Raw genomic sequence first — 13,912 nt, 5'->3', positions numbered from 1 at the left:
TTATTTCATATAACTATAGCGATACGTAACAGCGTAGCTTTGACTTACAGTTGGCAAAAACAAATTTCCTTTAGTGGGTACATCTTATGGATATTATGGAAACTTGTTTCAGGCACTGAAAAAAAATAGAAAAATGTCTTCTATACGTCCAAATTTCAGTTTAGTCTCATTAACTAAACTTGAAATTTCGCCTATGGTATCTAAAAATTCAGACTTTCTCAGAAATGACTTCAACAGAAGTCAAAAATTTGAGATACACAATTGTAATAAATAAGTCGACATTTGACTTTTTTTTTTCTTAGTGGCAGAAACAAAGCTTCCACATAAACCTCAGTATAACCTCACTTCTAGATTTTCAGTTGAAACAAATATTTTAAAACAAGCAAACAAAGACGTATATACATTTTTATCCATTTGTGTATTTTGTTCCCATAATTGTTGTGGTATTGATAGAAGAACTGCAATTTTAAAAATGTGTAACTGAGAAAATGAAGGTCATAATTTTAAACAAACATGTACCGAGTACTTCTTTGTACAAAATACAGATGTCATGATGTCTGACTTCTCATGAGTCAGAAATGGTGTGATTAGTGTCTCAGCTGGTGTGATCCCATCTCAGCATGGGTTCTAGTACCTACTTGCAAATGGCAAACCACTAATTCAAATAGATTTGGTTAGTAGAATATTGAGTCATTAAATATTTGTTGCTGGTGGAAAAATTTTCATTAACAGAGCAGTGCTTCTGAATAATGGTCTGACTTGCTAACGCAGAGAAACAAATTTGGATTTTGCCACTTGTGTGCAATATTTCACACTGATTTATAGAAGTGCCCAAAGATTATCCATCATGTTGCTCCCTGAAGTTTAAATACAGAAAGAAAGAAAAAAACAATCATATCAAGCATTGTTTTCTCTTTTTGTGCTTAGAGCGATCACAGTCAATCATTTACTGTTACGCATAATTAATCAAGGACAAGCTGGTCGTTTGGGAGATGCTCCTGACAACTCGTGTCAACAAACAAGTAAGTCAGCAGGCAAAGTGAGCTCATGCAGAGGCTATCCCAGGAGTGTTATCCGTGACACACTCACCCAACAGAGTCCTGTGTGCAGAGGCTGTCATGGATACACGCGCTAAAGGGCTATATGCTGAAAAAGGTGTTATCAAAGCTGCGTGATACTCCATGAGATGAAATGAGCATCCTCAGTGCACAAGAGAGGGTTTCTTCATCAAGGTAAGAGAAAGTGTCATTTAGTGCACTGCAGAAGTCAGTTTAAATTTCACCATGCACATCTGTTCTTATCTCTCATGATACAGTTGATGACATGGTATACATGCATTTAGATATGGAGACTGGTGTGAAAAACACATGAAGAACAACGACCACTGAATTATCTAAATTTCATAAACACGCCGTAACAACCCCAAAGTGTTAAAACCAGATGATGATCATGAAGTAAGCAATTCAAATATCAAGACACATGATCTATGAATAGCCACAACACGTTGAGCTGTCATCTTTGTGTGAAAATCTGTCTTTGACACGTGGGCAGACGTGTGGAGTGTAACATCTCCCAAACAGAGAGGAGCATTAACTTGGATAGGAAGACGCTACAGGATGTTTAGGGGTTCAAGCCCATTTTCTTCCGCAGACCTGGATATGTGGGACACCAAATCTCGCTTTACAGGCCAGGCAAGATCAAGATATCATTTTATATTTCTGAACTTGAATAATCAGAAGGTAATTATTTAAAAGAAAATGCTTCCCGCTCCTCTTTTTAGACATCAGCATGGTGTGGTGTGGCATCTGTATCAGGATCAGGCTTTCTGTCCAAAGTCAGCACAAGGTTGGGGGAATATTATATAGAGACATGAGTTTTCAGTGAGGTTGGTATATGGCTAATTTATGTGTTTCTGAACATCGAGCAGTGCTGGTGGCTCCAGGCAAAATGACCCAGGTCTAAGGAGGTGGCAATCATTGTCCCATCTGGGGCCTGAGAGTCCCACACGATCATTAGGGGCTGAGTTAAGGGCTGCCCGGGATGGAAGTAGCTTCAGACAAACAGAAGTGGTGCACTGGCTGCAGGAGGCTCACGAGCGACTTGAGTCTCAACTGGACTGGCTGAAGACCAGAGACATGCTGAGCTACAACGCAACTATTGCACAGCTGCCTGGCAGGGCAAGTTGATTGAAATGTCTAAGACCAAATGCCTTATTTGTTTTGAGTGTGTTGATTTTTTCATTCTCTTTAGCTGTTTTGGATTGATTGCTACTCTGGATACGTATTTGGTTTGTCTTGCACACAGCATCCTCTCACCACGTAATAATGTGTCCCATAGCAGCTACCACAAATGATGAAGGGCCTCGAGGATGAGAAGAAGGCTGCTGTATCAGCTGAAAATGAAAAAAGCAGACAGTGCAGAGAACTCTGTGAAAAGTAAGTCCAGGAAAAAAATATTTAATAATTTAAGAAAAAATTCTCACATGATATTTGCTTACAAGGGTCTTAAATCTGGAGAAGGATTTGTTACATATGAGGTCTGCTCTGGACAGAGGAAGCATCGATCAATCAACCGAGAGAGCTCCGGGCTCGCTCAACAGAACATTACCAGTGAGTCAAGAAGGTCTTAACAGACAGATGTTGAAGTCATTGGATTATTATAAAAGATTCACGCTAAACAAGGTGTGACTCCTTGTTCACCTTTGCTAAATGACACTTTTTCTAAAAAATGGTTTTAATCCAGGAGAAGCAGAAAGTTGACACAGAGATGCTGGAGTTGAGAGAGGCTCTGAAAGAGGCTGAGACTAAGGCAAAGATACTAGAAGAAGAGCGTAACAAGGCACTCCAACAGCTTCAAGCGTCTATTGAGGTGAATTTAAAAATATTACAATTTAACACAATGCTACAATCAAATGTCATATATTGTATTGCTCCGTTTTGTTTCACCAAATGATATCTGACTGTGTGGAACTTTTGGGGTTTTTTCTTGGGGTTTGATTCCAAGGGATCCTTTGGGTCTTGTGGATTGTGGGGTCCATCCTCTGTTGGATGGGCTTGTTTCAGTGGGTACTGGGGAAGATTGGAAGCCAGGCAGGGTGTGGTTGGAGCAATGGGTTCAGGGTGTGGTATCAGGGGAGACTGACCAAAATTCTGCATCCCCTAATTGAGCAGGATGCCGGAACAGAGTGAGCTGTGCTGCACTGCAACAAGGTATCTGGAAAGCTGCACAATCAGAAAAAGTTCACTTGTCTGGCCACACTGTGTGCATTGGGCCCTTTTCTGTTACATCAAGTGAACATGGACTTGTTCTGACTTGTTTTTGTGGTGTGGCACTCACACTGTCCTGTCGGAGGAGTTTGCTGCTGATGGGGAGTGCTGTAAAGGAGGTTCTTTGTGTGCACCGTCATATTTAGATGAGTGTTTTGTGTGAAAATACCTTCCCTAAGAATCATCAGCGGTTGATGGTTTCGTGTTATCGCAGATAGTTTTGTATAAGTGACATGAAAGTGTGTTGTGTGTCATGCATCAGTGGTGTTGCTATTTTCATCTCTTCAGTGTGCGCTCTGTTTCTGTGCACACCCAGATGCAGAGGACGCTGTTGAGTCAAATAGAGGAGACGCACAAGAAGCTCAGCCACACTGCACAGGATCATTCTGAACTGCAGAAAGAGCTGAGCGAAGCCAACAACAAGATCAGCCAAGCATGCCTGGTCAGTTTGCCAGAATTCAGTATTTCATTGCACATCCACACTCATAAGCCTGATAAAGCTGACAATAAACAAAATTTGTTTTGACCAGTTAACATTGTATAGTTTGTGCTCCGGAGAAAAGAGATGTGATCCATTTTAAATGACAAATGTTTCATGATGTTAGCAAATTGTTTTTTTTTTTAACTTCCTTCAATGCGCAATCAAAGTCCCATAAGTCCAGTTTTTACAACACACATGATCAAAATTAATTTAAAACATTATCTTCCTAATTTTGCTCAGGAAAAAGCCATCTTATCAACTCAAGTGTTGAAGTTGGAGGACAATATAAAAGAAATAAAGTCCAAACTGACTGAGGCTCTGTGTGACAAAGATCACCTGATACAGGTATTGTTTTTAACTGTGATGTGAGTGTAATCCACAGCATAGATCAAAGCACTGTGATTTATAACTACATCTTGGTTTTCGGGTGCGTTACAGGAGAAGACAAATCTTCTCCACAGGGTTCAAGTCCTGGAGATGCAGACTCACAACAAACAGCAGCAGAAAGATGTTGTGGTGAAGGAAGACTCAAAGGCTCTCAGAGAGGTTGTAAAAGCTTTTGAGGAGCTATTCTTTCAATAAGTTTTAGTTGGGAGGAGGGTTCTTAATTGAAGAATTGCCTTCCTGTAATTGCACCAGGAAAATGAAAAAATAAGAGGAGAGCTTGAAATGATCAAGAAGAGGCTGGAGATATCACACCACGAGCTACAGGAGCTGACAGATGAGAAAATCATAAACACCAAACAGGTCACCGATCTGGAGGTGCAGTGCTCTCAGCTGATCAGAGAAAAAGAGGAACTGCAGAGTGAAATTAAAGGCAGACGAGAAGAAATGCAGGAAAAGTGCTGTGAGCACAGGTGAGATGGAGATCACACATATTATTTAATATGAGAAGATGCTTCTTTATTCGTTATTGACTATGCAGCGCAGTACAATTCTCTTTACATAAACGTCAAACTATTTCTTCAGGGAATCTGTGGAAGTCTTGGAACTAGAAAACCAGAAACTGAGGAATCAGTGTCTGCGTTTGGAGGGTGAGGTGTTTGAGAAGGAAAAGCGGGAGGAAGAGTATCGCAAACAAGATGTGGTAAAGGTCCAGACCATCGAGGAACTGAAGGCTGTGGCCTCACATTGGACAGAGAAATGGCAAAAAGTGGCTTGGACCCTGCAGTCTACACAAGAGGAGTTAGAGGAGTTAAAGAAGAACTCAAGAAATAAAGTAAGAACATCCTTTTACCATGCTCTTAAAGACATCAAGTATATCTCATATACTGCTTCTCCCAAATAATCATTTTCAGACACTACTACTGTACTAAAGTCTTTTCCCAGTGTATGAGACCTTGATATTTTCCATAGGCACTTGGATAAGTTCCTGGACCATGACTAACTTCCAGGCTAACATGTCATGTCTCACAATCACACATGTCTGGAATAAGTGCAAAGAAAGTTTTCCTCTTGGGCAGATGAATGTAAACACCGCCTTCTGATGTCAGAACACACTTAATTCTGTGCAGTGGAAGATCCAAGTGAAGTATAAGTAAACAAAATGATTTTGTTTACTTATACGTCACACTATTTTTGTGAAGGGAGATCATTTTTAATAAGTGCATTTATCCAAGTGTTTATAATAAAATACTGCTGAGGCTAAAAAAGGAATTGCCATGTATAACAAACATCAAACATTTTGATAATATTTTTCCAGTTAGAGAAAAAAGATCTAAATCTGAAGCAGCACAAAGAGGGCAGTGTGCCTCTGAATAGAAACCTGTAGCTGTAGATGATATAACTGAACACCTGTAACATTCAGGGAGGATGTGACTCGCTGCTCAGGGATGAGCTTGAAAAGCTGGAGCTGGAAAGGAGCAGGAGCCAGGCACGTCTTCATAGAGATAAGGACGAAGGTAAAGGTGAGCTCACTTCTGAATAATCTGTGTCAAGTGAAAATATTCCAGACAAGAATACAGATCAGGTATTTTGCAGTTATCCAGTATTAAATAATTCTCTGACACAAGGGGGCGTTGTATTTGCAGGTGAAGGGGGCCAGATTCCAGACAAAGGGACAGAGACATGGTAAGTAGATTTTGATGAGATTTTCATTTTCAAAACACAATGTCAGGAAAGTGCTTGAAATGAAATTTTGTGAGCTTCATCATAACTGTTTTTTTCCAGCTTATCAGAATCCTCTTTGTTATGGGACTCTGAGAGCCACCCAAACAAATTCCTTCAGGTAACAAAATATTCCTGCCTCACTTATGTGCATTTTTGACACCTTAATGGAAGGTGAGGGGAACTGTGACGAGAAGATGATGTTGTCTTTCGTAATTTACGTACAGGTCAGCATCCAAAGCAGTGAGGTTCAAAGGCTGAAGCAAAAACTTGCAGACAAAGAGAATGAACTGAGCGAAAAGTACGCTTTCTTACTTCTTAAACTTATGTGTGACGTATTGTTGTAGACTCTGAAAATGACTGTGTAACAGATGAGTATGTGCACTGTCTTAGAGAACATGCTTTAAAGACTCTAGAAAGGCTGAGAGAGATGGAAAAAAATGAGGCTAAAATCAAGATTTCTGCCCTGGAGCTCAAGGTAGTGTCACTACAACCTGATCATACTATAAATCAACACATTTAACCACTCATAACCCGAAGGGTATGTTCTTATCTCCTCCCCTTAGCTCATGAAAAAGCTTCCTGAAGATGGCCAAGATCAGGGAAGCATTCTAACAGACATCTTCATTCGTGACTCAGAGGGTATGAGCCGGCCTGCCAGGATTCAATGCACTGATTTACCTTGCTGAGTTCTGAAACGACTTCCTGATGTTTTCAGAGATTCCAGGGAAGGTGAACCAAATCCTCCCAAGCTCGAAGCTTCAAACCCAGAGGCAGTTTTATGAGGTCAAGTCCATAAATGGAATGTACTATAAGCCACCTGTCTTTGTAAATGTAACAAATGAGGCAAATCTTGCCCACAGGTTGAAGATGGGAAACCTTCTGTCCAAGGCCAAAGGGGCAAAACAGTCTGTCCGCTTAATGTAGACACAGAGCAGCAAAGGAGACTGGTTACTGAGCAGGTAGTGTATGATTCTGGTCCTGATCCAAGTTAGCACTATGGCTCCAGAGTGGCAATGTTAATCAGTCTACTTATTAACCTTTCACTGAAATACAATCTTATTTATATGAATTGGTAGGGGAGCCGTAGGATTTTGCAGAGAATTTCAGGATAAAGCCTGCAACAAGTTTGGACTTGTGGTTGTCGGTGAAACATCCCAATAAATTTTAAATCAGATGCTAATATGATTACTATATCAAGTACTTAATTTAATAAACAACAACAGTATTACCTGCAGCTTCAGCTACATAATGATGGCCAGCAGGTTAAAACATTAAACAAAGTTATACAAAGTTTGTACATTCTAACTAGTGTTAGCATGTTAGCATGTTGATAGCGCTAGTCCCAGCATTCAGGGAGTTGCTAGTGTGGCCAGTTTTGTTTTACACCTGCAGTAGGTTACAACAAGCCTGAGTAACTGCTATTTTCTATTACATCTGTAGTTAAAGAGTTTATTTAAAGAACGAGAGGGAAAGGAGGCCCAGCAGGGTGACAGCAATGGAGCCTCTTCACCTCAAGACTGGACACCCACAGTTAAACTTGTTAGGGTAAGAAGCCTCAGCCATATAAAGCTGAAAAACACAATGATCCTGGCCAAAAAGTGTTTGTGACTTTCTCTCAGGCTGCAGTGGACAGGAGAAACTGGCAACAAGCCTCGGGTTTGATGCCAGTGTTCGAGGAGGATGAAGAGGAGATTAACGGCTGTCCAGCAGAGGAGGAGGAGGAGGAGGGAGAGGCAGGAGAGGAGACCCATGATGAAAGCCTCCTTGATCAGAAACAGCAGGTTATTAAACTTAATGTTCAGCTGCAGAAAGCATTGCCAAGTTCAAAAATTTATAAAATCCAACTAAAAGAATAAAAAGAATATACAGTATATATATTGTAGGGATATATATCATCGGCAACTGATTCGACTTAATATCTTTAGTGGCATTATCGTGACACGCAGATTATACTGTGAAATTCTGAACCGCCCTCACTTTCATTACATATATACACGCATATGTGCAGAGAGCACTAATCCCAGCTTCTACTTTAATCAAAGAGCAGGGCTGTCGTTCTGACTGCATAGCTGCTTAAATGGTACGTGGAAAAAACATTTCTGCTATAATCTCAAATATGACTCCTTGTACTTGGTAAATAATCGGATATAAAGCAAAGGAGTTAACCATTCAGTAGAAACACAGTGAAGTCAACCATGAAAGGATAGGAATGAGTTACAGTGTTTTTCCATGTGAAGATCTTTGACCAACTTTTCTGAACATTTTTTAGAAAAAGGATTAAAATCATAAAATAGCGCATTAATATGGCCAATGCACACCTGCAAGAGGAAACATGAAGTCAGAGGTTTGAAACTGTTCCTCTCCTCATCAGATCTCAGCTATGACTGCAGAAATCAACAATCTGAAGGCAAAAAATGACAGTCTGCTGCAAGGTGAAGCTGTGCTAGGATCAGTGTAATGAGTAGTGTAGAAACGTGTCTGCATGGCTGTGTTGTGTTTCAAGTCTTAGGATGTACTCATCCCAAACAGGGACATGTCCACAAATGTCCATGAAGTTGTTGTTTTTTTTTTTAAACAGGCACAAAAATGGTCATTGGTGGAGAAGTCTCTAGTTTAAATGAATTCACCTTCTGATTCTATGTTTGAGTTCTTTCTGTATTTCTAGTCTGTTTGTTGGATTTGAAGTTTGGAAATTTAAATTTTCTCCGTCTTTTCTTTTTGTCAAGCCTTAAGGTCAAAGAGGTCAATCTGGGACCGTAGCCCCCCCAAAAAGCTCTCAGATAAGTCTTCTCAGTGTTCAGATGAATATGGCCCAGAGTGGAAGAGGACACTTCCCCTTTATCCTGATGGAATATTCCTGGCTGAGCTTGTACACATCTGTAGCCCTGATGAAGAGGAGGGAGAGGTTAAATGACGTATTTGTGAAGACTCCAACCAGCTTTATTCCTGATGCTTCACAGAAAATGATTGTTCCATTCAAATATTTTATTGTATCGTTGTTACAGAAAATCATTAAGCGGAACCATAACAACAATAATTTTAGCATTTTTAGCTGATAAAATCCGGCAGAAAGATTTTTAGTGACAAGGACCAAATACATCTGTATTGTAAAGACTATAGTGTTCAGTTAAAACGTTTTGGGTATAGAAACCAAATGGATACAAGACTGCACAATTAAAAGGTTTATTCTGGGCTTTGCTTTACAGAAACGTACACTAAAAGCAACTTTCTACATTTTGCATAGAAGAATGTAGTGACTGATATGCTGAAATAAGGCCATGTTGAAAGAACTGATTTCTCAGAGTTTCACTGAACACAGGCATTTCATATACCTAAACAACAATTCAGTCAGACAACTCCAGGATACAGAGTTTGGCTGCAAGCTCATCACTCCTTTCAAACATCTGTCAGAGCCGATGAGTTAATAACACCTCCTTAAATCCCCATTTTGACAGTGAGGTGGTGGAGGAACTGAAACAGCAGCAGTGCTGGGGGGCAGCTCCACTGGGATGCCATAGATGGAAATTTTTGAAGTCCAAGTAAGCTGCCAGATTAGGAGGGTGTGTATCATCTTGAGTGTAGACAGCACCTTGAGGTGAACTAGATCACAGGTTGACTCTATCCATACGCGCTTCATGTCTGACCGTTTTTGTTGCCCAAAGAGCTCAACAGTAAATCCGCTCCATTGGTCATCAAACAGCCTTATTCTATTGCGGTTTCAGGTTGAATAGTGTGCCATCGTGCCTGCTCCACATGCTGGCTGCACATGTCTCTCCAATGAGCACGTCCTGCATCTGCAACCTCTGCTCCAACGAAGACTCGGCCAACAACTCTGGCTTCTGAAAGGACTGCATTCTGCCACATTAGACAAGAGAGGGGATGCTGAATTGTGCTGCATTTATTATAACGGAAAAATAAAACTATTGCCGTGGTATATGATGATTAATGACCTGGTTTATTACAAATTCAAGCATGAGGGGCAGCTGACTGATGTCTCCTGGAGGCAGGTCAAACAGGAAAGAAGTGTTCCACACAGTACAGGACCCTGCTTTAGTCTCTCTGCTGCTCATCAAAACTCCCTCGTGGTGCAGATTGATCACCTGGTAGTCTATATGCATATACACAAACACAATGTGTCTAACTTTCGTTAAGTACTAGCAGATTTTTAGACGATTTAGATCTTAAATAAAGCATAGAGTGAAAGTGTTCAAAAAGAGTGAAATACATTTTTTAAATTTAGATGTTTAGCTGGAATTTACACTGCACTTGCACCACATTTAACTTTGCATATACAGTATATAAGGGTTATTCACTATACTGCCTCTTATTATTCACGAACAAGTACTTTCAGGTTCTGAGATAAAATAAATAGATTATCTGAGTCATGCTTATGTGACATATTGTGCAGGAAACTGATATCATGAAATCACTTGGATCTATATACAGGATGAGTTTGCATGGAATAGAAAAATAAAAAAATAATGCCTTGACAGACTAATGCATACAAAGATTAGACCTGACAGATCAGAGCACCAGTGGAGATTGGAATGTTTCCTGAGGATTGTGAATAGCGAAGGATTAAACCACAATGTCATTAAAAAAGGGATGATCTCCTGATGCATTCTGGTCCTGTAAGACATCATTTAATCCCTTAAACATTAAAAGCAAACATAGGGAATTACTTTACCTCTGCCCCTGAAAGAAAAAAGTTAGTTCTACCCATATATATATATATATATATATATATATATATATATATATATATATATATATATATATATATATATATATATCAGAATCAGAATCAGAATACTTTATTGATCCCTGGGGGAAATTATTTTTTTGTTACAGTGCTCCATTTTAAACCAACATTAAGACAAGACAGACAATACGCTAACTAAGAATAGTACAATATATACATATATATACATACATACATACTTAAGTCACTTATAAATAAATATTTGGAAAAGAAACATGTGTAGTTGTAGCAGCAAACAGTGTGTTAAGTGGATGCGTTGTACATATATATGTATATGTATATATATATATATATATATATATATATATATATATATATATATATATATATATATATATATATATACATACCCATATATATATATATAATACATCTGTCTATCTATTATGCCCTTATAGCATTCTGAAATCACATACACATTTTGTCGAGTTTAAGTGACACCAAACTCTGGTTTTACCTGCTGCCACTGATGTAGAAACAAGGCTGTCTAGATTATCAGCTCTGAGGACCGTGACTTTAACAGAGTGAGACAGTCTGATAATGAAGCAAAATGAAGATCTGTGGAGGACAGCTAAGCCCCTTACACATCAGTGCATCCTGAGAGGTCAGACTCTGCAATCAAAGGGCAAAAGTTCAAAGAGCAAAGAGGGCATTCCTAATTGGCAGGAATTGCAACTTGAACATTTAGCTCTGTCACACACAGCAATGAATAAATAAAACTACAGAAAAAAATCTGGAAATTTGTTTACATTTTCTTCCATCTTGTTATTGTTCCAGGATTTAAGTTCAGAGGTCTAAAATGTGTACCCGAAAAGTTCCTAATCAATCATTCAAGTTGCTTTTACCTCCAAGTACGGACATTTAAACCACTCACAGGTGTATAACCTTCGCTACCTTTTTTATTTTCTACTTGCTTCGATTGAGTTCTTTTGTTAAGTGAAGTGGCGTCTGTGGTGTCCAGTCTCTTCCTGCACACTCGGCTTCCAGTTCACCCAGAGAACTGCGTCTGGGGCTCGCTGGTTCTCGTGCATTCACAGCTACCTTCAGTACACACCTTTGGAGCTCCTCCACAGAGCTCACCTTAAAAATTAGCACCAGGCTGTGGGCTTCAGAGCTGGAGCTGCTCTGCACAGCGGCTTTCATAGGAAAGGGGCAGAGAGGTGGTAGGCTGCCCTGCACAGACACATCTTCCAGCCTGTGAGGCGTCCCACTGAGGCTGAGGACAGTGACTGTCAGGGTTTGCTGCCCTGGAGAGAAGGCCATAGTGAAGTGGAGGCAGGGTTTTGGTGATATTGGATGTTGGCAGCTTGCACTGGAGCCATAGCTTAGTGGGGCCAATGGGATAGGTTTTTCTTTTGTAGAAGGAGAGCCAGCACTGGGTCTGGTGAGTCTAGTGTGCTCATTATAAGATATGTCTTCCCCAGTTACAGTGCAGCGTCGCTGCAGGGCCTTGCGTGTTTTGGCCAGTAGTCCCAGTTTGGGAAAGGAAGGCAGCGAGCTATGACTCTGGTCTAATGGTTTATAAAGGGGTGATGAAAGCAGAGGTGTGCTGAGGCGGCGCAGGGAAAAATAAGACTTTGGAGGCTCCTTTTGTTCACAGGAAGTTTGATTTGAAAATGCCAGAGAGCCAAATTTACCCTCTGAAGTAGCAGCGCTGCTAAAAGTGGACGGGTACTCCAACACTTCTTCATCCAGCTCAGCAAACTGCTGCTTGGATGCTGATGCTGTTGCTCCTGCTGAGGGAGAAGGTGAGGTCTGAGCAAAGGACACAGGTTCAGCAGGAGCTGGTGCTGATGTCGCAGGAGCTTTGTCTTTCACTCGAGAAACTTTACTTTTCCACAAGCACAGAAGGCATCCCAGGACCAAACACAGACAAAAGGTGATCAGCCCAACCAGAAGAAGAATCTGGAGATGAACTGTAGAAGCAACAAGGGATAATAAGGTCAGGTGGCAGAAGTAATTCATCTCAGTCAACTCTGGGATTACATAATGCAGTTAATGTAGTATTTTGGGCCATGTGCTGGAAGATATTAGCATATTACTAAATGACTGGTTCAAATTTTGTCAGAGCTTTCTTAAAATATACACATAAAAACTGAACAATATATTAATAAATATGCCATTCCTAATATGATTGGGTAGCCAAGTTTACAGCCCTTAATTTGTGGAGATATGCATCACTAAAGTAGGTTTCTAAATGAGTAAAAATGATGTAATTATCAAAGAGATTTAGCAACACAAAATGTACCAAAAACACAAACACTGGAAAGAAACATTTGATGTTATTCTAGCTTTGCTTTATCTATGAAAACAACAGAATCACATCCGTTATGGACCAGGGAGCTCTTTCATCAGCATGTATATGGTAATAGCATGTGGCGATGTGGTTATTGTTTTGGACTCGGATACCGTACCTTCTAACTGTTTGGTGAACAGGACCTGAACCAGAAGCCAGAAGAACAGAATGACCATGATGCCCTCGATCATGCCCTTGCAGCAGAAAAGCAGCACAGACTGCCACAGAGGCTGACCGGGGTACTCCTCATCATGATAAGGCATGGTGCCAGCAGTAGAGCCTACTAAGAAATCCACAAGCAGAAGCCCAAATGTCCAAGTAAAGAAGATCGTTTGCTCGACTGATGAAAACACATTTAGATTTTTAGTCCAAAACAAAGCCAAACAACGTTATTTTAGACTATCAAGTAAAGGAAAAAAAGGCACAAAAACATTTGCACTTGCCTTCATAAAAACATTACTGTAAATTTAAAAAAATTATAACTGGTTTAATTTAAAGTTTCTTCTCTCCACCTGTAGATCTATTTCTCGGTTGGGAGTCAGAAAATCATCCTTCTGTCCAAACTCTCTGCATACCGTATATTCCAGCCTGCATCCCTGGATAGTGATAACCTCATTTGCAAAGTGACTTACACACTATTATTCCTGCCTGGTGGGCGGGGACCGTGGGCGGAGAGAGCCGTCATAATACCTCCGCAGCATCTTTCCTCTTCAGTGTTCCAGATGTAAATCCAGCATTTTCACTATAGCATAACTATCCTAACCAGTAAATCCTGTAACCCTCCCCCCAACACACACACCACCACCACCACGCTCCTTTGACCCATGAATTTGTTTTTTTAAATTATTTTTTATTTATTACTGTCATGATAGGTCTGCTACAGAGTTAAGCAAGTAAAGCTCACTCTGTAGGTTCTTTTCCATATTCACAACGTGATGTGTAGATTTTTACACATCACAGTAAGCTTAGAAGTTTTTTTTCTTTATGTCTCTATGACA

General features: G+C 40.1%; 2 protein-coding genes across 3 annotated transcripts; one reads left to right on the top strand and one right to left on the bottom strand.

Annotated features, from left to right (window-relative positions):
- The first annotated feature begins 2,349 nt into the window (after window positions 1–2,349).
- LOC147324882 (uncharacterized) lies at window positions 2,350–9,884 on the top strand. The gene is made up of 20 exons (XM_086299031.1): window positions 2,350–2,435; window positions 2,501–2,609; window positions 2,743–2,868; window positions 3,583–3,708; window positions 3,988–4,092; window positions 4,186–4,293; window positions 4,387–4,604; window positions 4,717–4,966; window positions 5,555–5,654; window positions 5,778–5,817; window positions 5,917–5,974; window positions 6,081–6,154; window positions 6,247–6,331; window positions 6,420–6,495; window positions 6,572–6,639; window positions 6,717–6,815; window positions 7,297–7,401; window positions 7,476–7,637; window positions 8,228–8,288; window positions 8,583–9,884. Exons 1-20 carry the CDS (start codon window positions 2,350–2,352, stop codon window positions 8,768–8,770), a joined length of 2,244 nt encoding a protein of 747 aa, XP_086155157.1. The 3' UTR covers window positions 8,771–9,884.
- Window positions 8,841–13,706, bottom strand: syt18b (synaptotagmin XVIIIb). 2 transcript variants are annotated; one of them, XM_086299029.1, is made up of 5 exons: window positions 13,033–13,706; window positions 11,513–12,534; window positions 11,076–11,230; window positions 9,807–9,964; window positions 8,841–9,711 (listed from the first exon to the last, which is right to left on the bottom strand). In XM_086299029.1, exons 1-2 carry the CDS (start codon window positions 13,175–13,177, stop codon window positions 11,525–11,527), a joined length of 1,155 nt encoding a protein of 384 aa, XP_086155155.1. In that variant the 5' UTR covers window positions 13,178–13,706; the 3' UTR covers window positions 8,841–9,711; window positions 9,807–9,964; window positions 11,076–11,230; window positions 11,513–11,524. The 2 variants fall into 2 exon arrangements, with proteins under 2 accessions (XP_086155155.1, XP_086155154.1); XM_086299028.1 differs by having other exon boundaries at window positions 8,842–9,711; window positions 11,076–12,534; window positions 13,033–13,705.
- Window positions 13,707–13,912: the final 206 nt, after the last annotated feature.

The sequence above is a fragment of the Aulonocara sp. 'chitande type north' Nkhata Bay genome, linkage group LG7, assembly GCF_057382095.1.
Source record: "Aulonocara sp. 'chitande type north' Nkhata Bay isolate Kocher_YH1m ecotype deep benthic linkage group LG7, A_spYH_male_GT1.1, whole genome shotgun sequence".
Taxonomy (NCBI): Eukaryota; Metazoa; Chordata; class Actinopteri; order Cichliformes; family Cichlidae; genus Aulonocara; species Aulonocara sp. 'chitande type north' Nkhata Bay.
The sequence above is the reverse complement of the archived record's forward strand: the minus strand, read 5'-3'. Positions and strand labels throughout refer to the sequence as shown.

Excerpts from the sequence above, each read along its gene's own strand:
- syt18b (XM_086299029.1), bottom strand. The coding sequence starts at position 13,177 with ATGCCTTATCATGATGAGGAGTACCCCGGTCAGCCTCTGTGGCAGTCT. Across the intron at positions 12,535-13,032 it reads GTTCACCAAACAGTTAGAAG|TTCATCTCCAGATTCTTCTT; the intron begins GTACGGTATCCG and ends TTGCTTCTACAG.
- LOC147324882 (XM_086299031.1), top strand. The coding sequence starts at position 2,350 with ATGATGAAGGGCCTCGAGGATGAGAAGAAGGCTGCTGTATCAGCTGAA. Across the intron at positions 4,605-4,716 it reads GAAAAGTGCTGTGAGCACAG|GGAATCTGTGGAAGTCTTGG; the intron begins GTGAGATGGAGA and ends CTATTTCTTCAG. Across the intron at positions 6,816-7,296 it reads GGAGACTGGTTACTGAGCAG|TTAAAGAGTTTATTTAAAGA; the intron begins GTAGTGTATGAT and ends TTACATCTGTAG.